We start from the raw sequence: 25,600 nt of genomic DNA on the forward strand, positions 1-25,600 counted from the left end.
GACATAAAAGATCAGTGTAAAAAAAAGCCAAATTAAATCCTCTATGATTCATTGTTGTAATACAATAAAGCATGAAAACTTCTGGGGGGTGGGGGGTGAATACTTGTTATAGGCATTGTATATGTGCCTGAGACTTTTGCACGGTACTATACTCGCGACACTTGCACGGTACACAATATTTGTCAATACCTGGAGTACCAGATTACTGGGGTGTCACTGTTCATATCTACAGATGTACCAAGGAGAGCGTTCTAACTGTTTGCATTACCATCTGCTTCGGAGAGGCCATTCATCAGGATCGGGGGAAAAAGCTGCAGAGGGTTGTAAACTCAGCCAGCTCCATCATGGGCATTTGCCTCCCCAGCACTGAGGACATCTTCAAAAGGCGATGCCTCAAAAAGGCGGCATCCGTCATAAAAAGCACACCATGCAGGACGTGTCCTCTTCTCTTTACTACCAGAGAGGCAGCACAGGAGCCTTACTGCACACATCAACAGTTCAGGAACTGTTCCTTCCCCTCTGCTTTCAGATTTCTGAACGAACACTAAACCCATGAACATTACCTCACTATTTTTGCACTACTTACTGAATTCTTATACATTTCTTATTGCAATTTATAGTACATTTGATGTACTTCACTGTACTGCTACCACAAAACAACAATTTTCAGGATGTTAATAAACCTGATTCTGATATTAAACTCAACACTAAAAAGGACAATTCAGGTTTGTAACATACTCCAAGAAGCTTCCTGATGTGCTAATTGTAGAACTCAAGACATAAAATAAAAGCAAACACAAATTCATCAAGCAAAAACTATTTTAATTTTCTACAAAGTCAATTACATTCATTTTAGAACCAATGCCAATGAAGTTCAAATCTTAACCATGATAGACAATTGTGTCACTGGTACATTAGTCACCAGTCTTTGAAAAAAGAGTAATAATCCTTTAACTTCCCGAATGGTGCCTCTGGGAGTTGTAGTCGTCAGTGGTCCAGCCCCACTCTGCCACAGATCTGAGTACTTCTGGGAGGGTTGGACATCACATTGGGAGCCAACATGCTTTCAGCACCAAACGTAATAACAATTGACAGAAAGATCTGTGAGGTACAGTGTATCACATTTATTATCCAAACAAGGCTTTCCATTGAAATAACTTTTCCTAAAAATTTTCAGGCAGGATGTTCTGCAAAGAAACTATTCCCAAGCTCCGAGTACAAAAGGAAACGTCGGTACAAAGTGGCTTGGCCTTTATAAAAAGCCAGCAACCTAAGGTACAGCTGATGTTACAGCAGCAGCCATGAAACAAAACAGCTTTACATTTACACAGGTATTTTTAAAATCACACCTGATGCTACATTTACACAAGGCACTTGTGCCCTGGACTCTGGGCAGTCTGCCACTGCAGACTTGCCACGATTTTAGCTTAGGTAGGGACCAACTCCAGCAGGTGACTCACCGGCACTGCAGCTGCCTTTAAAAGGGGATCACCAACGTGCTCTAGAAGCCAGCGAAGGTCGCTTCAGGGCTCTTTCTGTGCTGGAGAGTGATATGCAAAAGATACTACAGAGAATTTTCAGAGGTTACAGTGATCACAAGAATGTTTGAGGGACAGTGCCTTTTAACATCAGGAACTGCTGCACAAAATTAATGTCTACGAAGTTCTAATACTGGGGATTAATTAGGCACTGACTGCAGCATCAGTACAGTGTCTCTGCTTCACACATTAACTGTTTATTGGGGAGGGGGGGGAGAAGGTAAAACCGGCAACAGATCAAGCTGAGGTAAATACCAAATGCACTCCCATTATTCTGAACAGAGAACTGGAGAAAATATATTATGCGCAATAATAAAATATTCATACAAAAATTCAATGAATATTTGAAATGTGCAGGATGATTTAAAAAAAAGTAAACCCCATTATTCGAAAAAGGAATACACACAAACATCAGACAATTCAATACGTGAGTTTTCCTGCTTTAAATTTTGGTCTGTGTTGGTATGGTATTGGAAGACCATGCCCAGAATCGCTGAGAGTTGCCAAGCCGTGCTTGCAATCTTCTGCCGCAGCCTTCCACTTGAAACTGGTTCCAGGCCGAGACTTCATGACAGCATCGGGACGATGCTCTGCAATGCATCAGCTTGCTTCGGGGAACGAGCAGCAACCCTGCCGTTGCACTAGCTGTCGACGGTATCAACATCATCTCGCACTGTCAGGGAACCTACAGTGAACACCAGTCCTTCGGGGTGGGACCGTGTCTCAAAAGTGAAGGTTTCAGACTGGACAGTGTTAGCTGGGGATGAAGTGAACCGATGCAACAACTGTGGCAACAGCAGGGCTTAACCTCAGCAGCCCGACACCTGGGCACTTGCACCCGACTCTTTAGTGATTGATAGTGTGGTGAACACCTAAAAAAACCAAAAAATATTGCAAGTGATTAATAAAGCAAAATGGAAAAGACTATCCCATTTTTAATTGGAAAAAAAAATGAGATCCCCCCCCCCCCCCAATGAAGATTATAGATCAGACCAACATACAGGTAGGTCACGCAACCCAACCGGTTCTACGTCCCACTGGGAAACTCAAAGTCTGTGAATCCAACAGTCCACGGGAGGCTGAAAACGGCCTGTCGGGGGATTGGAGGACTGTCTATGTGTGAGGGTGGGTGGGTATTTGGGAGGACAGGGCATGTTTTGCTGTTGTCTTGCCAAGTATTGCGGGCACTCTACATTGGCACCAGAGTGTGTGGCACCATTTACGGGCTGCCCCCATCACATCCTTAGCTTGTGTTGGTTCAAAGGATGCATTTTGCTGTAACAATTCAATGTACATGTGATAAATAAATCTGAATCTGGTGTTCTGCCACTCTTCCACCAATTCCATCAGGGTAACTGACTGATCTTTTGTCCCCTTTATTTACACAGCTTCTGATACATCCCGGAAACTCCACGAGGTCAATTTTAAAACTTACTCTTTGGAAGGGGATGACATTGGTACAGGGCTTCTCTGAAGTGTTAGTGGATAACCAGATATCCTAGAATGGGAGCGTGGACATTCGGAAAGCAGTTACAATTCATTTTGGTTTCAGGATTACCTCATTTAACTTTGAGCCACTTCGGGGAACTTAAAGACAAACAGAAGTGCAATAATGTCTTGTGGGAACGACAAGGTCACACTGCTAGTATATGCAAACTTGATCGCTTAACTTCTGTGCCACATTATCACCAATTTTACCAAACTAAGCCATTGAAACAAAGTAAAGAAACATCTAACTTGCATCTACAGCCTGCAATAGAAGCCCGATACAGCAAGACTAATACTCATAATACTGCTAACTTACAAGTTGTTCATGTGCAAAAATTCAAGTCAAATCACTTTTATTGTCATTTCAACCATAACTGCTGGTACAGTACATAGTGAAAGTGAGACAACATTTTTCAGGACCATGGTGTTACATGGCACAGTACAAAAACTAGACTGAACTACGTAAAAAACAACAGAGAGAAACGACTACACTAGACTACAGACCTACCCGGGAAAATTTACAGGCAACAGCAAAGTTGTGTCAACCCAGTGAGTTGTTTACTTTAGATATTTCTCTCAATCTTTTCATTGTTCCAATTTCTACCTTAAAGCCCTTCAAAGTATCTTCCCAGGTCCCCATCCATTCCTTCCTGGGCAAGACACCACCTCCCCCCCTCCATCTCACAACCTTTAACAAGATACCATCAACCAGAATTTTCCACATCATTTGAATAGGTTATTTTTGGAGCTGATCTTCAGAAAAGGGAATAAAAGCAAAACAGAGCCAGTCTTTTGAGTTTTTCTTGTCAGACATCAAAAGGGTTCTTCAAAGTAAAACTCCTTACAAAAGGATTAAATAAATTGATCCAACATAGATAATGAGCTGAAACAATTTCTATCATGATCTACTTCACAGCAAAAATCCAATTTCAAGTGGCCAAGACACAAATTTGTTAACTGAATCATTAAGAATGCTCTCAAAACAGCATCTGCACATTTGCTTACTCACATGGGTATAAATATTCATATTTAAACCAGTTAATGGCAAACCTCAGACTGCAGATATCAAGTGTTACTCTTCACATTTATAAAGCTGCTCAGAGTGATTTGAATTATAATAGCCAGCCCATTCCAGGCAACAGTGATTCAGTTAATACCATCGGCCCTGGCTCAGTCTCACCCTCTGGTGTTACCTGGGCTGAGCTCGCCCACTGTGATCTCATAGTTTCCCCTGGTAGCCTCCCACACACTAACAACAGGCCACTAAATTGTATCTCCTGTAGTGGATGGTAGATGACAATATGCGGAGGACAAGTCTCAGAGATGAGTTGCACTCCAAACTGGCATCGATTCAGGAAGCCATTTGGGTTTGGTCCATCTTGTTTGAGGAGATTTAGCTACCACCACGTTATTTCAGATCAAAACATAGTGAAATGTGTCATTTGCATTAACAGCCAACACACCCAAGGATATGCTAGATAACTTGGACAACTTTTACTCATCCTTTGAACATTATAATTCCATTAATCATCGATTGTCTATTAAACACTGGACACAAGACAGAGATGAAAATTCTACCCATTAAGTTATTGTCACTCAGATGATCTTCACTGCTAGAATAGTTTTGCATTGTACAATGGTAGCATAACAGTTAGTGCAACTCTATTACAGTAAAACAAAATATAAATAAAGAACCTAGGGTGCCTAAGACTTCTGCCTAGTATACGTCACTTTACGCCAACTTGTACGCCGACAGAATTTCTTTTATTAAATCTGTTACTATGGTATTAATATTTGACATGCTCTCAGTACTGTGTTTTGCACCTTGATCCAGAGGATCATTGTTTTATTTAGCTGTATACAGTTAAATGACAATAAACTTGAACTCTTGGGCCCTTTCACAACCCACACCTCTTCAGCAAAAAACGTTTGCTTGAAATCTCCTGTAAACTGCCTTTGGACATTTCACTATGGTTAGCCCAGAGGTCGGCAACCTGCGGCTCCAGAGCCACATGCGGCTCTTTGATCTCTGTGATGCGGCTCCCCGTGGTTTGTTAGCTTTTGAAATGTAATTCGAAATTTGAAGATTATGGTGATCTTGTACAATATGAAAATTTTGTGGAGACACCGTTTCCTGGCACATCCGAACCGGCTCACAATTAGCTACCGTTCCGACTAAGGGAGATAGCCTACGGGGGTTTGTGAGTACGTGTCTTTTGGAGCATCCGCGCCCACGGGGACGGGTTGAGGGAGGCTTTAAAGCAAGGCTGTTTAGTTCGAATAAAGTTACCTTTGACTGCAGTCTTTATTTTAGCGCTGCGTGTAGCACACCGCTACAACGTGTTTTTTATCGCTATTAATATACATCACAACTGCCAATGCGCGCCAGTGCGCGCTTTCTTTTAATTCTTCGATCCAAGGTAGGCTACCTACGGAGTAACCTTCAACCCAACGTCTTTTTTTCGGAGTTCAAAATGTTTTTGTTGCATGCAGAAATGTAATTTCGTTTTCTCTGCAGGAGTTCATCAATTTCATAAATGCAACACATTATAGTTTGTTTATACATAGCATAAAGGCAAAAAAAAACCGTTGTATGCAGTGTTATTTCATTTTGTGGCTCCCAGTGTTTTCTTTTCTGTGGGAAATGGGTCCATATTGGCTCTTTCAGTGGTAAACGTTGCCGACCCCTGGGTTAGCCACACCACTGCAATCCAGGTGGCTTTGTTGGTCATGGGGCTGTATGAAATTACATTAAACCCCTGCACGAAGATTACATTTAACGTGTTACCTCGGCGCACACCGGATGAATCCCTATTGTGTTGTCGAGCTGCTCTTTCGTCATTCCACACTTCATTGCTGCACCAAATCCTTGGGTGACCTCTCCAGCATTTGGGCCCAGAACGTGGAAACCAATTACCCTTTTCTGAAAGGGAAAGGACGTTTATTTAACCTGCATAGCGATCTTACCATCAGCCATTACAGAGCCACAAAAGGTTAACTTCCCGCTCCACCATTTTAAACACTGTGCTATTACTCAGGCCAACACCCAGTGGCTTTACACTGTAAGACAATGTCCAGCTTTAGGCCAACGTGGACCATATATCCTGAAGACAATGTTGTTGATTTAGGAATTCCCAATGATTTTCATTACAGTCCGTCACTCCCACACCTCAGCCGAACCCAAAGAATTAAAAAAAAGCAACGATCAAAAACCAAAACAGACAATATTACATTTTTACATTAATTTACATTAGGGCTTTTCTCTTTGGAGTGGAGGATGAGAAGTGATGAGAGTTCTGGTCACTTCATTATAGGAAGGATGTGGAAACTTTAGAGAGGGTGCAGAGGAGATTTACCTGGATGCTGTCTGGAGTAGAGAGGGTGCAGAGGAGATTGACCAGGTTGCTGCCTGGATTAGAGAGGGTGCAGAGGAGATTTACCTGGATGCTGTCTGGAGTAGAGAGGGTGCAGAGGAGATTTATCATGATGCTGCCTGGAGTAGAGAGGGTGCAGAGGAGATTGACCAGGTTGCTGCCTGGATTAGAGAGGGTGCAGAGGAGATTTACCTGGATGCTGTCTGGATTAGAGAGGGTGCAGAGGAGATTTACCTGGATGCTGTCTGGAGTAGAGAGGGTGCAGAGGAGATTGACCAGGTTGCTGCCTGGATTAGAGAGGGTGCAGAGGAGATTGACCAGGTTGCTGTCTGGATTAGAGAGGGTGCAGAGGAGATTTACCAGGATGCTGTCTGGATTAGAGAGGGTGCAGAGGAGATTTACCTGGATGCTGTCTGGAGTAGAGAGGGTGCAGAGGAGATTGACCAGGTTGCTGCCTGGATTAGAGAGGGTGCAGAGGAGATTTACCTGGATGCTGTCTGGAGTAGAGAGGGTGCAGAGGAGATTTATCATGATGCTGCCTGGATTAGAGAGGGTGCAGAGGAGATTGACCAGGATGCTGCCTGGATTAGAGAGGGTGCAGAGGAGATTGACCAGGATTCTGCCTGGATTAGAGAGGGTGCAGAGGAGATTGACCAGGATGCTGCCTGGATTAGAGAGGGTGCAGAGGAGATTTACCAGGATGCTGCCTGGATTAGAGAGGGTGCAGAGGAGATTTACCAGGTTGCTGCCTGGATTAGAGAGGGTGCAGAGGAGATTTACCAGGATGCTGCCTGGATTAGAGAGGGTGCAGAGGAGATTTACCAGGATGCTGCTTGGATTAGAGGACATGTCTTTATCAGGATAGGCTGAAGAAGCTAAGGTTTTTACTCTTTAGACAATGAGGATGAGAGGTGACTTGAGAGAGAGGTATGAAATGATAAGAGGCATAACTCGAATGGACAACCTGAGACAGGGTGGAAATGACCAATACGAGAAGGTAAAATTTTAAAGTGGGTGAAGGAAAGTATAGGGATGATATCAGAAGCAACAGAGGGTGGTGGGTGTGTGGAAGGCATTGCCAGGGTTGGTGGTAGACACTCTTAGATAGGCACACAAATGACAGATTGTGCTGCGTGTTCCATGCTAACATTGAAAATACTGCAGATACTAAAACTCTGAAATAAAATAGGAGTGCTGGGGATGTATGCAACAAGCTGGGCAGCATCTGAGGAGAGAGAAACAGTTAACAGTTCATATTCATCACAATGGGAAGGGTGAATGTGAACGAGCATGGTTTAAGTCCAAGAGAAAGTATATGATAATAAGGAAAATAAGTTTGTTAGTTATTACTTTATTGTCATTGCTGAGGACAACGAGATTACAGTGCTATTCCACTCAGTGTAAAACAGTGTATTGGCAAATCAATGACTAAAAACACAATCATCGTCAACTTGTGTCATGTCGTATGGTGTGGGCGTTCATGGCCTCATGACCATGACTGTTCTTCGCAAATTTTTCCACAGAAGTAGTTTGCCATTGCCTTCTTCTGGACAAAGTCTTGACAAGACATGTGACCCCCAACTATCGTCAATACTCTTCAGAGAGTGTCTGCCTGTCATTAGTGGCTGCATAGCCAGGACTTGTGATCTGCACCGGCTACTCAAACGACCGTCCACCACCTGCTCCCATGGTTTGACGTGACCCTGATCAGGCTAAGGTGATCACCCAGACTGTCTGGTTATCAACACAGTGGAGACCACCATGTGTGTTCTGAATGTAGAAGACTAAACTGGAAGATATACAAGTTAATCGCTGAATTTCTGAAGAAATATCATTCCAACTTCCTTGGCAAGATTGTGCAAGACTCTAGCTACATTTCTAGCTAAATATACAGCAAAATTCACTGCAATTAATATCCTTTGCTCCAGTCTCACCAGCTTCTAAACAGCTTAAGTTGAAAACCAGTTTCCTACTCTAGAGATCCAGCACGAGCCCGTGCTGTCCAATTACACCCATGTGACCAATGAACCTACTAACCCGTACGACTTTAGAACATGGGAGGAAACCAGAACTCACAGAGGAAACCCAGAAGAACGTACAAACTCCCTATAGACAGCGATAGGAATTGAACCCCCAAATCGCTGGCACTGTAAAGCATTACGTTAACCACTACACTGCCAAGCAGCCCCCTATTCAAATCTAAACCTGGGATTTTCCTGTGTTACCCACTTTAATTCAGTGGTACCAACCCCTAGTTAATCAGATCACCACCACCCATCTGGCAGAACTGGTCCTCACAGTGAACAATTTCTATTTCTGCTCCTGCCACTCTCTCCAAACCCACCGAGTAGCCACGGGCCCCAGTTATACCTGTCCTTTCACTGCTGATGCTCCCCAACTCTCCCTGCACTACAATAATGACAATAATTCACCCGTGCTGAGCTCCTCAATTTCATCAACTTCCATCCTGCCCTTAAATTCACTTGGTCCATTTCTGACTCCTCTCTCCCCTTTCTCAGTCACTGGGACAAATTGTCTACTGATATTTTTTTTCTAAATGAAGGATCTTGGCTCGAAATGTTGATTCCTTATTCCTTTCCATAGATGCCGCCTGACCTGCTGAGTTGCTCCAGCACTGTGTGTGTGTGTTACTTTGGATTTCCAGCACCTGCAGAAACCTCTTGTGTTAATCAAGGACCCTTTGCCGCTTGGAAATCAGTTTTAAACATTTCATAAATACATACCTGATCTTGCTTGTTGCAAACAATCTTAGCATAACACTTGTTGTTATCTCTTGATGGGACTGTCCATTCCAGTGGCCAGAAGTAACTGTGATAGACCTAAAAAACACACAAAGATCACAATGATGGAACTGCACGAGAAGCAACAACTGCAATGATAACAATAGCTAGTTTGCTGCCGTAGTAATACAGGTCCTCCCCAGCTTACAGATACCTGACTGGTATCTGTAACAAGCATTTGGGAGACCAGATCAATGGATTTGTCAGTTGTTGTGTGGTAAGACTGACTTGTGAACTGTCAGAGTTACAAACAATTCACAAGAGCTGAACACTGCCGTTGCCGTTGATTTGTGTAGATAATGCATTCGGTTTTAGATAAATTCCACTTTCTTAGCCAGAGAACTAAAAAAAAAGAATCAGTTGCAGTAATGACAAGCTTGAAATTCAGACCAACACTAAAGACCAAATATTCATTTCTCTACAGTATATCATGGAAATAAATCCAACATATTTTCCCATCACATTTTATGCACCTCCAGTCGCAAAAATATGGCCAATTCTTAACAGGTCTCTGAAATTAACCAATGACCCACTAATATTGGAGTAATTAAGAGTCTGTGACCACTCACATTGAGTATGATGTTCACCTGAGGGTTGTCAATGGGAGGGTCACCACAGGACCTCATTTAGGACGTTAGGACGGATCACCTTAGCAGACAGCTAAGTGTGTGACTTTAACATGGGGAGGCAGATGCATGGGCAGCCACCACATGGCCCTGGACAGATCGAGACCAGGGTCCAGCAGCAACAAATGCAAGGTGACTTCATAGCTGCAGCCTTTCTTCACCAGCACTGCTGCTGTGATGTGCCGCTTCTGCCAGCTCCACCACTGAAGTCTTGGTTAGTTCGCTCTGTCTGGAACCCCTCCCTCGACCTTACCGCCAAGGGTGACCCTACCGGGAGCCTAGCTCTGTCAGGGTCTCAAGAACTCACAAGCCCCTCCACCACAACCACGCGACAATCCTCGGAGAAGAGTTTGCATGTACAGCTAATTGAAACCTCACATCCTTGACTCACCTCCACATTCTCCTCCCCAAGCTTTTCCATAGCTGCTTCTTCCGAAAAGCCGCAGGCGCCATATTCCAAAGGAGTGAAGACTGTTGTGGGCACATTCACGTAGTCACACTGCAGGGTGTTATGATCAAAAATAAAATACATCAACTGCTGAACAGGCAGGTTAAGGTTTAAATGTGATTCAAAATTCTGTTAAACAAACAAAAGCTGCATGTACCACTTCATTAGGTACACCTGCTCATTGATGCAAATATCTATCAGCTAATCACGTGACAACAACTCAATGCATAAAAGCAGGCAGACATGGTGAAAAGTTCAGTTGTTGTTCAGACCAAACATCAGAACATGACTTTGACTGTGGAACAATTGCTGGTGCCAGACGGGGTGGTTTGAGTATCTCAGAATTTGCTGATCTCCTGGGATTGTCACACACAGCAGTCTCCAGAGTTCACAGAGAAAACAAAAAAAAACATCCAGTGAGTGGCAGTTCTGTGGGTGAAATGCCTTGTTCATGAGAGAGGTCAGAGGAGAACGGCCAGACTGGGTCAAGCTGACAGGAAAGTGACAGTAACTCAAATATCTACATGTACAGAGCACTAAAAGTGACACCCAACCCATGAAGTATTTGCTGAGGCAGGCTTCAAAGGAAAAGCCCTAAAGGACAATGTCATAAATTTCATGAGAAGTCACCAAACCTAGGATCCAAATAGCTAAAAGCACAAAAGTCAGTTACTTTTATATCAAAAATGAGCAGTTACGATTCCAGGTCTTGCATTCCATGGCATTTTTCACTCCCCCCCCCCCCCCCCCCGAGTACAGAGGAATAGTTCAAGTGATGTGTTAAACCTGGCCAGTCTGCACAGCAAGATCCCACCAATAGTGAGATACTGATCTAACAAACCAGCGCATTCCTTACTGATTTGTGTAGTTAGCAATGAAACTTTTAATCAGATTAACATCTCACCCTAGTTACTTAAGCATTGTTACTTTGACTATATTAAATGCACGTGTCAAATGTGTGGTGTATGCAAATCAGGTGTGTACAATGGGAGCTTTGTAGAGATTTCTCGGTAGAATTAACCCTTCCCTCATCAACTAGCAACAGGGGATTCGATACTGTAGTCACCAAATGTCCAGTTGGCTTCATTATATCTCAAGTCCATCATTGACCTTACTTCCAAATCAAGTCAATCACTGAAAGAGGTGTAGGCAGCTCCCAAGTCTGTGATGGGTACGACACAAGCAGTGTGATTAACAGCTTTCAGATTCAAGCCAGCTGAGCCACGCAATACTTATAACAGCAAGAAGGTGTACCAGGCCCTAAAGACATTGCAGGGAGCCAGTTCATAGTTCTGTTACATACCCAAAAGGGTGTCTATGGACACCTCATTCACTCCCAAGTTATTTAAACTGAAAAATTTTGGGCAGAATTTTTTTTGTGCACTCAGAGGAAGGAAGCCAGCAATTGAACTGTAGATTTATACCTTGAGAGTAGATCCTCCATAGAGCCTCTTGGCTAGCAAGCGACCAGCGTGAATGGCCACTGGGGTGAGCTGCAACTTCCCATCCAAAATGTCACCAATGGCATAAATGTACGGTACATTTGTTTGCTCAACGTCATTGACAGGAATCCGGCCAGACCTGAAAGAAATTGCTTCTTAAGATACTTGCAATAAACATGTCACACAGTAAGTGGCTCATGTCTTAGTGCAGTGACCTCTCCTTCTCAGTGCATTGGCTATGAAGCGCAGCTTAAGTTTAGATCAACATAGCATCGCGGCTGCTCCACCGTTCCATCATTCATTTCCCCTCTCAACCCCATTCTCCTGCCTTCTCTCCATAACCTTCAACACCCTTACCAACTACAAATCTATCAACCTCCATTTTAAATACACACAATGATTTGGCCTCCTCAGATTCACCATCATCTGGCTAAGAAATTCCTCCTCATCTCTGTTCTTCTAATGCTGGTCCTAAACACCCCCACTACTGGACACATCCTCTCTATTTAGTCCTTTCAATACTCAATAGGTTCCAACAAGATCCCGGCTCATTTTTCTAAACTTAAGTAAGTACAAGCCCAGAGCTCAGCTCTCCTCATATGTTAACACTTCCATTCTCGTGAACCTCCTCTGCACCCTCTCCAATGCCAGAACAAGGGGCCCAAAATGGGCCAAACTCTACAAGTTGCTGCAAGGCCGATACTGCTATGAAACAATCTTCAAGTGGAGGGAACGCTCGCTGGTTTCGTTAGTGAATTAGACAACCCCACCCAGCTGCTGCATTATCAACACAACCCTGTCTAATATAACAAAACTGGCCTGCTTGAGGAGAAACTTCACTAGATTTGCACACAGCAATTATCACTAAATGCTGCTTATCCACAAAAGTGTACCCTCACGCTAGGCAAAGCATTTGGCTTGAAGAAAGTCTCCTTCAAATTTAAAAAGTTAACGGGAAGTTGAATTGAAAGGGGTGGCTACCAGGACATCCTGCTTTTTGTTGCAGATGGAACAGAAGTGCAATTGCAGTTTTTGTAAATTTGGAGCTTTGTATTGAGCTGGGACAAGGACTCCTTTAACTTAGATGCAGGAGCTTTTAATCGTCAACTTGGGTTCCAGCAATGACACTTCATCAAGTTCTGTTATCCCTCAGAATTATAATTTCAGCGGACCCGTCCTGGGCCTAGCATGCAAGTGCAATTATGAAGAAAGCACAGCAGAGCTCCTACTTCCTTAGGAGTTTTGACAAACTTCTATAGGTGTATAGTGGAGAGTGTGTTGACTGACTGCACCACAGCCTGGTATGGAAACATCAATGCCCTGGAAAAGAAAATCCTACAAAAAGTGCTGGATATGGCCCAGTCGATTATGGCTAAAGCCCTCCCCACCACTGAGCACATCTACCTGAAACGCTGTCATAGGAAAGCAGCATCCATCATCAGGGACCCCCCCCCCCCCCACCTCCCATGTTGTGCTCTCTCCTCACTGCTGCCATTAGGGAGAACGTACAGGAATCTCAGAACCCACACCATCAAGAACAGTTATTACCCGTCAACCATCAGGCTCTTGAACCAAAGGGGATAACTTCACTCGCCCCATCATTGAAATGCTCCCACAATCTATGGACTCACTTTCAGGACTCTTCATCTCATCTTGAACTCAATATCTATTGTTTATACATTTATTATTATTCCTTTCTTTTTGTAGTTGCACACTGGTTGAACGCTCAGGTTGGCGCAGTCTTTCTCTGATTCCGTTATGATTATTGTTGTATTATGGATTTATTGAGTATGACTGCAAGAAAATGAATCTCAGGGTTGTATATGGTGACACATATGTACTTTGAAAATAAATTTAATTTGAACTTTTAGTTACATGTGTACAAATTTTTAAATGGGCATGCTAAAGAAAATAATTGGCTGGTCATAAAATGACCCAAAAATGCACGGAGTTTAAAGGTAAAATTAAAAATCAATATTTATCTCAACATCATTTGCTCATCATACTGAGCACGACTTGACTCCTTCATTTCCTAGATCAGTGACAAGGCTTCAAAAGTTTTTCACTGAATTTAAAGCAGACTAGGACACTGGTGATCACTAGAAGCCTCTCTTCCTCCTCCCAGTTTTACAATAGCCCGGCCCATCACACTCCCCAGCCTCCCCTCCCCAAATTTGTCTGCACTCCCTACTGCATTGTGAAGGAATCCAAGGGTCCCGCTCACCCCAGTCAATCACTCTCTCGTGATTCTTCCGTCACGCAGAAGCCTGAGAGCGTGTACCACAAAGCTGAAGGACAGTTTCTACCCAGCTCTTAGCAGACTCTTGATCAGATTCGTCATGGGCCAAAGCTGAATTCTGGATCTCCCAATCCCAATCAGCCCTTGTACTTCATCTGTTCATTCTTTCTATCAGCAACCCGATGTTCTGCATCCTGCAAGACATGATCTGTCTCCCCCCCCACCACCTTGGTGCATGCAACAATAGTAAACCAACGCCATTATCCACACCCGCTTACACTCCTAGCTTGTAAACAGGAAGACTAATCATCAAGTTACAGATTAACCCACTTTACTTTCCTTTGAGGTGATAGGAATGGGGGAGCAAAGAAAGATCAGATTGGAAATCTGAAGCAGCACACAAAATGCTGGGGGAGTTCAGCGGGCCAAGCAGTATTTACAGAAGGCAATAAGCCGTCAATGCTTCAGGCCAAGACCCTTCATCAAAACTGGAAAGGAAGGGGTGTGTGTGTGTGTGTGTTTGGGGGGGGGGGGGGGGAACGAGTACAATCTGGCAGGTGAGGGGGGAGGGTGAGGAGAAGCCAGGAGGTGACAGGAGGAGATCATGAAGAGCTGAAGGAGGAATCTGATAGGAGAGGAGAGTGGACAATGGGAGAAAGGGAAGGGGGAAGGAAGGACACCAGAGGGAGGTGATGGGTAGGTGAAAAGAATCAGAATTGGGTTTAACATGAAGGGGCAAGAGTTGAGCCAGAATCTGGAGGGGGATGGGAAGAAAAAGTTAGAGAAATCAATGTTCATGCTGTTGGAATCTGGAATTGTCCCAAGAAGCTATGGAAGTGGATCAGGTAGTCAACTGGAACAAGAAAAATTGATAGCAAGCATTTAGGATTTGGAACGCAGACGTAAAAGGGAGCTTTAACCCTAAGCAAAGGTCAAGATAGGTTGAATAGCACCTTGCACTTCTACATTCCTTCCTTTAGCTCTCTGGGTGGGCCAGCTGAGGATGGGGCTGTGAAGGATAAAGACATTCCTGTAAATGTGACCATTAACATGGCAAAGTAGAAAGGGAAAATGATTTAAAAGATAAACAAGCTTGTAAGGTTATTAAAAACAAGCAAAACTGATAAAGCAGCAGAGTACACCTTCACTATAGATGCTGCCAAACAGAATTTGCTGCATCACTTGATTTACACACAAGCTTTTTGCTGCTTGCTTGCGATAAAGAGACACCACTTGCTTACTTTTCATTGACTTTTACTCTCACTTTGTCCAAGCCGATATTTTTGGTGCAGGCGTCCCTCCCGACCGCCAGCAATACCTGTGAAAACAAAACAAGCGTTCTTAGAACATTCCTTGATAAGCAACTTTGTCCAATGACTTGTCATCTGGAAAGCTCTTCACCTTGAGCAGGAGGCACAGGAGCCTCACACCACCGGGTTCAGGAAAGTCATAACAATCAGGCTCCTGAACCAGTATGGATAACTCACTACAACTCTGAACTGATTCACTTTCGAGGACTCTTCAGGTTCTCAGTGCTTTTTTAAAACAGCACAATTTATCTTCTTTTGCATATTGGTCATCAGTCAGCCTTTATTTATAGTTTTTTTTGTAAATTCCATTGCAATTCGTTATTTACTTGTAAATACTTGCAAGAAAATAAACCTCTAGATGTGTACATAACTTGATAATAAATTTTGCTTTGACTTAACAAGATGGCCAGTAAAGGAGGTGTACAGTCTATTCCCGTTAGCACTCTAGTGCAACTCATTTCATGTCATTTTAACAGGTAAAAAGGCTCACAGCCAAGCACAAATCCTTAAATTACTCTCCCCCATCCCCCAAGCACAGGCCTGACTAGGTCTACAGTCTTTGTCACCTACAGTGTTATATTCCCCTTCAATGGTTTCCGAGCTGACTGTAGATCGAGCAGTTACTTTCAACTTCCCTGGTGTCCCTGCTTCAAGTTCTTCAATCTATAAACAGAGGAAACAAGTATTAGTTTAACGATAACAATACTGTTACATCACAAGAGAAGCTGCAATCATTTTGCTGGTCGTTGGGTTCTGGTACAGTGTCCAACAGACTGCAGCAAGCTGCCGGACTTGAGGACCTGAGTTACAGGGAAAGGGTGAAGAGGTCAGGACTTTGGTCCCTGGAGTGCAGGAGAATGAGGGGAAACTTTCTAGAGATAAACATAATTATGAGGCGTATTGATAGGGTGAATGCATGCAGGTGTTTTCCCGTCAGGTTGGGTCAATCTAGAACTAGAGGTCACAGGTTAAGGGTGAAAGGTGAAATATTTAAGGAGAATCTGGGGGGGGGGCCCACTACTTCACTCAAGAGGGTGATATGAGTGTGGAACAAGTTGCCGGTACCTTGGGGTGTCCCACAGTTGGGGCTAAGAAATGCCAGTCAGTTCTCTAATGCGCATCCCGTTGCCCACCCCCTGCCCAAAATCTGCACAAGTTATAGAGTCACTGAACGCTACAGTACAGGAATGGGTCCAGTACCGGTAGAGCAGCACGACAGGTGGTGTGTTACTTTACAGTTCCAGTGATCCGGGTTCAATTCCCACTGCTGTCCGTAAGGAGTTTGTACTTTTTCCCTGTGACAGCATGTATGTGTTTCCTCCAGGTGCTCTGGTTTCCTCCCCAGTCCAAAGCCGTAGAGCTAGGGCGAGTACGCTGTGGGTGTGCTATGCTGGTGCTGGAAGTCTGACAATGCTTGCGGGCTGCCTCCAGCACGCATTTGGACTGTGTTGGTTGTTGATGCATTCCATTGTATGTTTTGACGTAAAATGTGACGAACGAGGCTAATCTTCATTAGAACTTGCAAAGGACGCTTGTGTCAGTAACCTACCCCTGAAATATTGAGCGCAGAACCAGGACTGCAGGGTCTGTTTTCCCCGCAGTGGAGGAGACTGAGAGGTCACTTTATAGATGAATAGACTAGGGGTGATTGATAAGTTTATGGCCTAAGGTAGAAGGAGATGAGTTATACAGCTCTCGTTACATGCACGTGCAGTTCAACTCTGAGTGATTATACAGAAAGTTTGAAGTTAATAACTCATCTCTTTCTACCTTAGGCCACAAACCTATCAATCACCCCTGCTGTGGACAACTTCTGGAGGTCCAAGACACCAACTTCTACAAAGAAGGATCTGTACGCTCCACGACCGCTGGACTAAATGTGTAAATGTAGGAAAAATAAATGTGCTAGGCTTTCTAAAATTGACTCCTTCTACCTTAGGCCACAAACTTATTAATCATCCCTTGTAAAATCATGAGAGGCACAAGGTCAATGGGCAGTCTTTTCCCCAGGGTTACCATCATCATTATGTGCCATGTTATATGACATAGGTGATCATACTCTCACAACCACAATTATGCTTGGTAAGTTTTTCTACATAAGTGTTTTGCCATTGCCTTCTTCTGGACAGTGTCTTTTCAAGACGGATGACCCCAGCCATTATCAGCACCACTTCAGAGATTGTCTGCCCGGCGTTAGTGGTCACATAGTCAGGACTTGTGATCTGCACCGGCTGCTCATACGACCATCCATCACCTGCTCCCATGGCTTTACATGATCCTGATCTGGATGGGGGGTGAGGGGGGGGTGTTAAGCAGATGCTACACCTTGCCCAAGGGTGACCTGCAGGCTAACAGAGGGAAGGAGCCTCCTTTGTTAGAGATGTATCTCCACCCCACCACCACCCAGGGTAGAACAGTCTAAAACGAGAAAGTACAAGGTGAGAGGAGAAAGATTTAAAGGAAACCTGCAGGGCAAATGTTTTCCAACCACCACTAGGTGTGGTGTGTGTATGGAATGAACTGCCAGGGGAAGAGCTAAAGCAGAGTACCATTACAACATAGAGCAGACGTTGGGACAGGTACATGAATAGGGAAGGCTGAGGGGATATGGCCAAACCCAGGCAATTGGGACTAGATCGAGTATGTGGCATGGTCACTCTGGATGAATTGGGGTAACAGAGCTCATACTCACCTTAAATGGTACAAACTGACGAATGAATTTGACTCCATGGGACTCCATGTAGTCCCCGATCAGATCTGCCATCTGCTGATCAAATCCACGCAGCAGGATGGAGCGAACCATTACCGTCACATCCAGCCCGAGTCCCGCGAGAAACCCTGCACACTCCAGGGCAACGTAGGAAGCTCCGACCACTAAAGTCTTTCCAGGACAGTAGGGTAAAGAGAACAGGTCATCACTGCAATCAGGAAGAAAATATTAAACTTCAGATTGCACGCCTTGCTTTTGAACAGCATTCCCCAAAAACCTCAAAAAAAAAGTACTTTACAGCTTGCTATATATGGTGCAGTCACAAGTGGGGGTTGACATACATTACTAAAGCACGCAAACAGGCCCTTTGGCCCATCTTGTCCATGCAAACTGTTATTCTGAAGAAGGCATGTTAGCGGCTATATTTCGTTACAAGCTTGAGGCCATTTGGTTCATCACCAAAGAGGTCACCAGATTTCGACAGATGTACCGTGGAGAGCGTTCCAACTGGCCGCATCAGCATCTGGTATGGAGGGGCCACTGCACAGAACTGGAAAAAGATGCAGGAAGTTGCAAACTTGGTCAGCTCCATCACGGGCACCAGCCTCTCCAGTATTGAGGACAAAAACAACATCCACCGTGAAGGACCCCCATCACCCAGGACATTCCCTCTTCTCATTACTACCTTCAGGGAGGAGGTACAGGAATCTGAGGACACACACTCAACACTTCAACAGCAGCTTCATCCCCTCCGTCATCAGATTTCTGAATGGACAATGAACCCATGAACACTATTTCACTATTTTTTAGTTCATTTTGCATTATTTAATTTAATTTTTAAATATTGTTCTTATTGTAATTTATTGATTTTTAAAATCCATTGCACTACACTGCTGCCACAAAGCAAATTTTACAACATGTAGAGTACTGTGTGAAAGCCTTTGGCAAATGTATAGCTAGGGAGCCTAAGACTTTTGCACAGTACTGTATTTGTCAACGTGGAGCGGAGAGCCAGTTTGTCAATCTGGCAGCAGGAGCAAAGGATGTTGGAAGCATTTGTTCAAAATATTCAAGAGGCAGAATGGGAAGATAATGGACACCATATCTCTCTGGGAGTGTATGGCCTTTAAAATCATGTCCACCAGCGCAATAGTGTTCTACATGTGGGAGTTAAAGCAGTTATTGACTGGATCCAAGGTCAGGTCAGAATTCCATGAAGCAAAACAAAATACTTCCACCCCACCACCACCCCCATGAAACACAGGAGCAGACTTCGGCCATCTGGCCCAGAGTCTTCTCTGTTATTCCATCGTGGCTGATTTATTATCCCTCTCGACCCATTCTCCTGCTTTCTCCCCTTTGACGCTCTTACTAACCAAGAGCCTACTAACCTCTGCTTTAAATACACCCAATGACTTGGCCTCCACAGCTGTCTGCGGCAATGAATTCCACAGATTCACCACCCTCTGGCTAAAGAAATTCCTCCTCATCTCTGTTCTAAAGGGACATCCTCATATTATGAGGCTGTAATCTTCAGTTCTGGACTAAATGAAACATCCTCTCCTCATCCACTCTATCAAGGCCTTTCAATGTTCATTAGGTTTCAATGAGATCCTTCCCAATTCTTCTAACCGCCAGCGAGTACATGCCTACAGCTATCAAACACTCATTATTCTCCAGCCCTTGCAGGGTTGTTGATCTGCAATGTGAACGTTGAGAAGCTGCTCCGCTCCACAGATATCAGCAGACTCAAATATTTCTAGCCACGTTTTACTTTATCGCTTTGCCCAGGATACATCCTGGACTGCTTCTGATATCAAAGGCTTTTGTTGGAGTGAGGGACTATTTCCACGCTCAGCCACAATCTTCAAACACCAAACAATCTATGTCAACACTGCACATTCATTTTGGAGATGAACTGGGTTTTTTGGAAGTATGTGGGAGAATCCCCAAACAATTCTTCCTGGCTGCCAACCTCAGAACAAGTCTCCCAATGCTCGGAACAAAATAAAATGTTAATGAGTACCTGGTGATGCAATATTCTTTATCACCCTCAGCACCCAGGTACCGAGGTCTCTCCCCCGTGGCTAGGATAAAGGTTTCAGCAGTGTAGAATGTTTCTTTCCCTTTCTTATCTTTTGCCTGAAAACAAAGAAGAATATGATTGATGAAGACTAATTGAGCTCTGAAGATTCTGTCAAAAATCCTCTCATGACATCCCAATTCACTTCACCACTAGAGCCATGTTTGAAATGCAATCACTAGTCATTGTATCTTCTACACTGCGATGGCATGCATAGCAAGGTCCTTAGATAACCCGATTGCGATGTTGAGTGACTGTTCATTACTAGCAAGGACACCAGGCAAAATTCAACCTGCTCTTTTAAAACATGCTGTAGGATTTCAGTGCTGTGAAACCTTCTGTAAGGTTTCACTGATAATGTAATGGTTTCTCTGTAGAAGCAATGTTTGGGTTATGGCTTGTGATAATGGGGTTTGGAAGGCTGTTGTTCTTTCACGGTCTTCTGTCAGGGAGAGATGAGGAGAGAAGACGCGAATGGAGAGAGTTGGTAGACCATCGGATGGGGTGGACTTGAAGCGAGGGTCCGAAGGGCAGTGATGATCGAGGAGGTTGATGGTGGACAACCGACTTTATCAGTGAGCCCCAACATTGCGCAATAGACTGTTTCACAAGATTGGGCCCTTTTCCCTTTTTTTCATTTTCTTTACTAAACATATAGTCAAAGTAAGAAGTACAAAGCTTAATCGTTTAATCGCATATTGTGTACTGTTTGTTATATCGGGGTACTGATTTGTAACAGGGAACATCGCGCAGTGTCCACCCAAACCAGATTTCTTAAGTTTGGCTGGGCTGGGGGTTATCACCCCCTATATTAAGCCAGTAGCTGAAGCAAGAGTTACATTGGTATTGTTGGAATTTCTACTGGATGGTAGAGAAGATTTCAATTAAAAACTTCAACTGAAAAGTGGCATCATTCATATTGTAGGCTACATTCTGCACTGCCTAGATAATATACCAGTAATTTCGCCTCCTCCCCATTCTCTCTTTTCTTCATATCCCACTCTGGCTTCCCTCTTAAAGCTTCTCTTCTCCTCAGCTGCCCATCACCTCCTTCTGGTGCCCTACCACCTTCCCTTTTTCTCATGGTTCACCCTCCTCTCCTATCAGATTCCTTTTTCTTCAACCCTTTACCTTTTCCACTTGTCACCTCCCAGATTCTTATTTCATCCCAAGCTGCAAGTCTCCCCTCTCCACACCACTGATGTTGTCCAAGTGAAAGGCATTAGGACCCATACAGCTTGGCACCAGTGTCATCGCAGAGCAATGTGTGGTTAAGTGCCTTGTTCAAGGTCACAACATGCTGCCTTAGCTAAGGCTCGAACTAGCGACCTTCAGATCACTAAACAAACGCCTTAACCACTTGGTCACATGGCAACAGTGATCTAGGGGACAACTAAGCATCTACAACAATATGCCAAAATTGCTAAGAGCAGTAATAAACCATTGATAATGACACACGTGACATGCCTAGTGCGGAAAAAGGTGATGTGTTTGAGACAGTGCTCATATCCAAATATTAGGCCAATTTCCTTTGCACCCGATGCAACTTGGGACAAGGCTGCAGTTGACGGAGCCATTACCTTGATCTTATGAGGTCCCACAAATTCTCCATAAGCATTTACGTATGTAACAGCATTCTCCCTCAAGGAAACCCTGTAGCTCCAGTTTAGGGAGCCTATGTAATTCTGAATGGCTTCCCTCAGAGTCGCCCAGTCGTGGTGGACTGCAGAGAAAAGAAAGTAGTTATTCAGTAGATGGAATCCTATTTAGTCATGAAATCCATTTCTACAAGGTGGCAACTATCTCAAGACTTTTTAACGTATTCCAAGATCAATCTAACTGTTCCACAAGTCTTAGGAGCAGAATTAGGCCATTCAGACCACATAGCCTGTTTCTTTCATCCATACGCCTATTTCAGTCTCATAAATGTCCCCAATGTATCTGCCTCTGCAGCACGTCCCATGCACCCATCTGTAAAAACTTTAGCGCTGACATTTCCTCTCCCCTATACTTTCCTCCAAACACCTTAAAGTTATGCCTCCTCATATTTGTCATTTTTGCCCTGGGCTGGACTGCCCACTCGATCTGTGCCCCTTATCAAATCACCTCTCATCCCCCCCTTGCTCCAAAGCTTGCTCAGCCAATCCTCATAAGACATTCTCTCTAATCCAGGCAGCATCCTGGTAGATCTCCTCCGTATTCAGCTCAGAATTCACTTTGAAAAGCTGAATTTGAAGGCAGAATACAGGATTAATGCAGGATTCAAGCAGTGTGGAGGAACAGAGGGATTTTGAGGTTCATGTCCATAGATCCCTCAAAACCTACCACACAAGTTGATAATGTGGTTAAGAAGTCATATGGGGTGCTGCCCTTCATTAGTCAGGGTATTGAGTACAAGAGTCACAAGGCAATACTGTAGCTCTATAAAAGTCAGGTTAGACCACACTTGGTGTCACCACAGCAAAGGTGGTGATCAATCAGTATCCAGGAGGGAGTTTGAAAAATCTGGTTAAGTGATGCCACAACAACAACCTCTTATTCACGTCAACAAGATTATTGACTTCAGGAGGAGGAAACCAGAAATCTATAAACCAGTCCTCATCAGAAGTGGAGAATGCCTCTAAATCCTGGGTGTTACCATTTCAGAGGCTCTGAAATTTCAAAGTGCAATTACTAAGAACGCATGGCAGTGCCTCTACTTCCTTCAGAGTTTGCAGAGATTCAGCATGACACCTGTAACTTTGACAAACTTCTATAGATGTGTGGCAGGGAGTATATTAACTGGCTGCAGGACAGCCTGGTATGCAAACACCAAAGCCCTTGAATGGAAAATCCCACAAAAAGTAGTGGATATGGCCCAGTCCACTATGGGTAAAGCCCTCCCCACCACTGAACACATCTGCATGTAGTGTTGATGCAGGAAAGCAGCATCCATCAGCAGGGGCCCCCATCACCCAGGCCATGCTCTCTTCTCGCTGCTGTCATCAGTGAGGAGGTCCAGGAGCCTCAGGATTCACTCGGTAAGGGTCAGGAACAGTTATTAGTCGTCAACTATCAGGCTCCTGACCAAAGGGGATAACTTCATTTGTCGTATCACTGAAATGTTCCCTCAACCTATGGGCTCACCCTCAAGGACTCTTCATTCCATATTCTTGATATTTATTGCTTATTTATTTATTTATTTATTTATTACTATTTCTTCTTTTTGTATTTGCACAGTTTGTTGTCTTTTGCACCCCTGTTGAATGCCCAAGCAGTGTTTCATTTGATTCTGTTATGGTTACAGTTGGCCCTCCTTATCTGCAAATTCAACCAACCGCGAATCGCGAAAACCCGGGAGTGCTCTTCCAGCACTTGTTGTTCGAGCATGTACAGACTTTTTTCCTTGTCATTATTCCCTAAACAATTCAGTATAACAACTAGTTTACATAGCATTTACATTGCATTAGGTATTCTAAGTAATCTAGAGGTGATTTAAATAAAGTGTACAGGAGGATGTGCGTGGGTTATCGTGGTTCGGGATCGAAAAAATCGTAAGTTCTCTTACTAAGTTGGAACAGGTACATCCGGTATTATTTAGCATCAATTAGTCAAACGTTTGTCTTAGTATATAGTATATATTTTACCTTTCTATGCATATAAAACACTTAAGAACATATGTTTCAGCGCCAGGGTCCAGAACAGAAGTTCCCGAATTCGATCCAGTGACAGATCGCTCCAGACTGCGCTCTCCACCGTGCCGGGTTGACGTGGAGGATCAAAAACCCAAAACCCAATAATTAAACCACTGTGCTGCTTAGTAATAATTGTAGCTTTCATCGGGCAGGGCCTTTCTCACTTCATTCTTTAAAATTGTTCCGATCATTGACCGACGTAGCCTAACGCTTTTCCAATGACTGATGGCATTTCACCTCTTTCCGATCGCTTTATTATTTCCACTTTATTTTCAATCGTGAACATTTTCATGAACAGAAACACTGCGGATTCAGAGCTCTACCGCTGGGTCCTAAGGTCCACCGCATTGAGTCGGGTTGAATAAGGGACTTGAGCATCCGCGTTTTTTGGTATCCGTGAGGGGTCCTGGAACCAATCCCCTGCGGATAAGGAGGGCCAACTGTATTATTCTATTATGGATTTTTTGAGTATTTCTCCCTTGGGTGGAAGTGGCTAATGAAAGGGCATAATTTTAAGCTGATTGAACGATAGGAGCGGTCAGGGGTAGGTACAGTGCACAGAACATGCTGCCAGTTGTGGCGGTAGAGACAGCTGCATTAGGGACATGTAGAAGACTCAGATAGGAACACTGATAGAAGAAAAATGGAGGACTATGTAGAAGTGAAGGATTAGATTGATCTTGGAGTAGGTTAAAAAGTTAGCACAACACTGTGGGCTGAATGGCCTGCACTTTTCCATGCAAATGAAACAATGATTACTTTGGGAAGTTTTAAAACTTGGGCACAATTCAATATAGGACACATTTTAAATTCCATAAAGTAAGCCACAAGATATATAGATCTCTGAAGGACAAGCATTGAGTTACCATGAAATGGAAGGCGGCCACAGAGGCTTTGGGAATCAATGAAATCAAGACTGTCTAGCAGCCAAGGCTAGAGAGAGGTGAAGGGAGAATTGCACTTGGTATGAATTATTGACAATAACATCAGAACATTGGATGTCCAAGTTCACAAGAGGGGGACAACAGCAAGAGGTTGGTCCAGACAAAACTAAACTTCACATTTTAACAGCAGGGATATCCTGGAAGTGGAAGGAGGTAATCATGAAGGTGGATGCACAGCCACAAGGACTGCGCTGCTGCACTGAATTCACAAACCTTTCTCCTCAAAGGTCCAGCCAAACTTCCTGGCATCCTCGAGACTCTGATGTAGAAGTGCTGCTTGGTGCATCAGCTTCTTTGGGATGCAGCCCACATTGACGCACGTCCCTCCAAGACCTAATCATTCCGGGTGAGATCAGAGTGAAATAGTAATGGGTTATGTATTAAACACCCTCTCCAGAGACTCCACCCGTCTCCCCAAGCATTTCTAGCACATTTACCACCTTCACTGTCAATGAGATTTCCTGCCCCTCCCACAAGGTAAATAAGCTATACTCCCAGGTAAGCTAGGAAATATCAAAACTAATTCTGGTTGGAATAAGAATTCATTAATATACTACAGGAGATCACTATGGCTTTATGGTGTTTGGGGGCCATCTTCCCAATCCCAACATAAGACTAGAAGGAATTAGGCCATTCAGTCTGCTCCACCATTTGATCACAACTGGTTTGTTTTCCCCCTCCCAAACCCATTCTCTTGCCTTCTCTCCGTAATGTAACACCCAGGCTAATCAAAAAGCTATCAATCTTCACTTTAAATATACGCAATAACTTGGCTTCTACAGACATCTATGGCAATGATTTCTACAGATTCACCGCCCTCTGGCTAAGGAAATTCAAGGATAAAGAGAAAGCTCAGTTTTATTTGTCACTCGTACTTCAAAACATACAATGAAATGCATTGTTTGCATAAAATCAAATCAGCA

The 25,600-nt window shown here is 43.8% G+C and overlaps 1 protein-coding gene across 2 annotated transcripts in view; it reads right to left on the reverse strand.

The window, feature by feature from the left end:
• Window positions 1–805: 805 nt before the first annotated feature.
• The window catches only part of LOC132398332 (thioredoxin reductase 1, cytoplasmic-like), a 50,367-nt gene continuing 25,572 nt past the window's right edge, over window positions 806–25,600 (reverse strand). For both annotated transcript variants that reach the window (XM_059977591.1, XM_059977590.1), the window contains exons 4-14: window positions 24,891–25,010; window positions 21,640–21,782; window positions 20,003–20,118; window positions 17,959–18,184; window positions 15,837–15,929; window positions 15,198–15,274; window positions 11,700–11,856; window positions 10,219–10,326; window positions 9,145–9,240; window positions 5,815–5,949; window positions 806–2,410 (exon numbers count right to left, since the gene is read on the reverse strand). In XM_059977591.1, the coding sequence (XP_059833574.1) occupies window positions 2,348–2,410; window positions 5,815–5,949; window positions 9,145–9,240; window positions 10,219–10,326; window positions 11,700–11,856; window positions 15,198–15,274; window positions 15,837–15,929; window positions 17,959–18,184; window positions 20,003–20,118; window positions 21,640–21,782; window positions 24,891–25,010 (1,334 nt within the window). In that variant the 3' untranslated portion in view covers window positions 806–2,347. The remainder of the gene's footprint in view (window positions 2,411–5,814; window positions 5,950–9,144; window positions 9,241–10,218; window positions 10,327–11,699; window positions 11,857–15,197; window positions 15,275–15,836; window positions 15,930–17,958; window positions 18,185–20,002; window positions 20,119–21,639; window positions 21,783–24,890; window positions 25,011–25,600) is intronic.

The sequence above is a fragment of the Hypanus sabinus genome, chromosome 8 (genome assembly GCF_030144855.1).
Source record: "Hypanus sabinus isolate sHypSab1 chromosome 8, sHypSab1.hap1, whole genome shotgun sequence".
Lineage (NCBI taxonomy): Eukaryota > Metazoa > Chordata > Chondrichthyes > Myliobatiformes > Dasyatidae > Hypanus > Hypanus sabinus.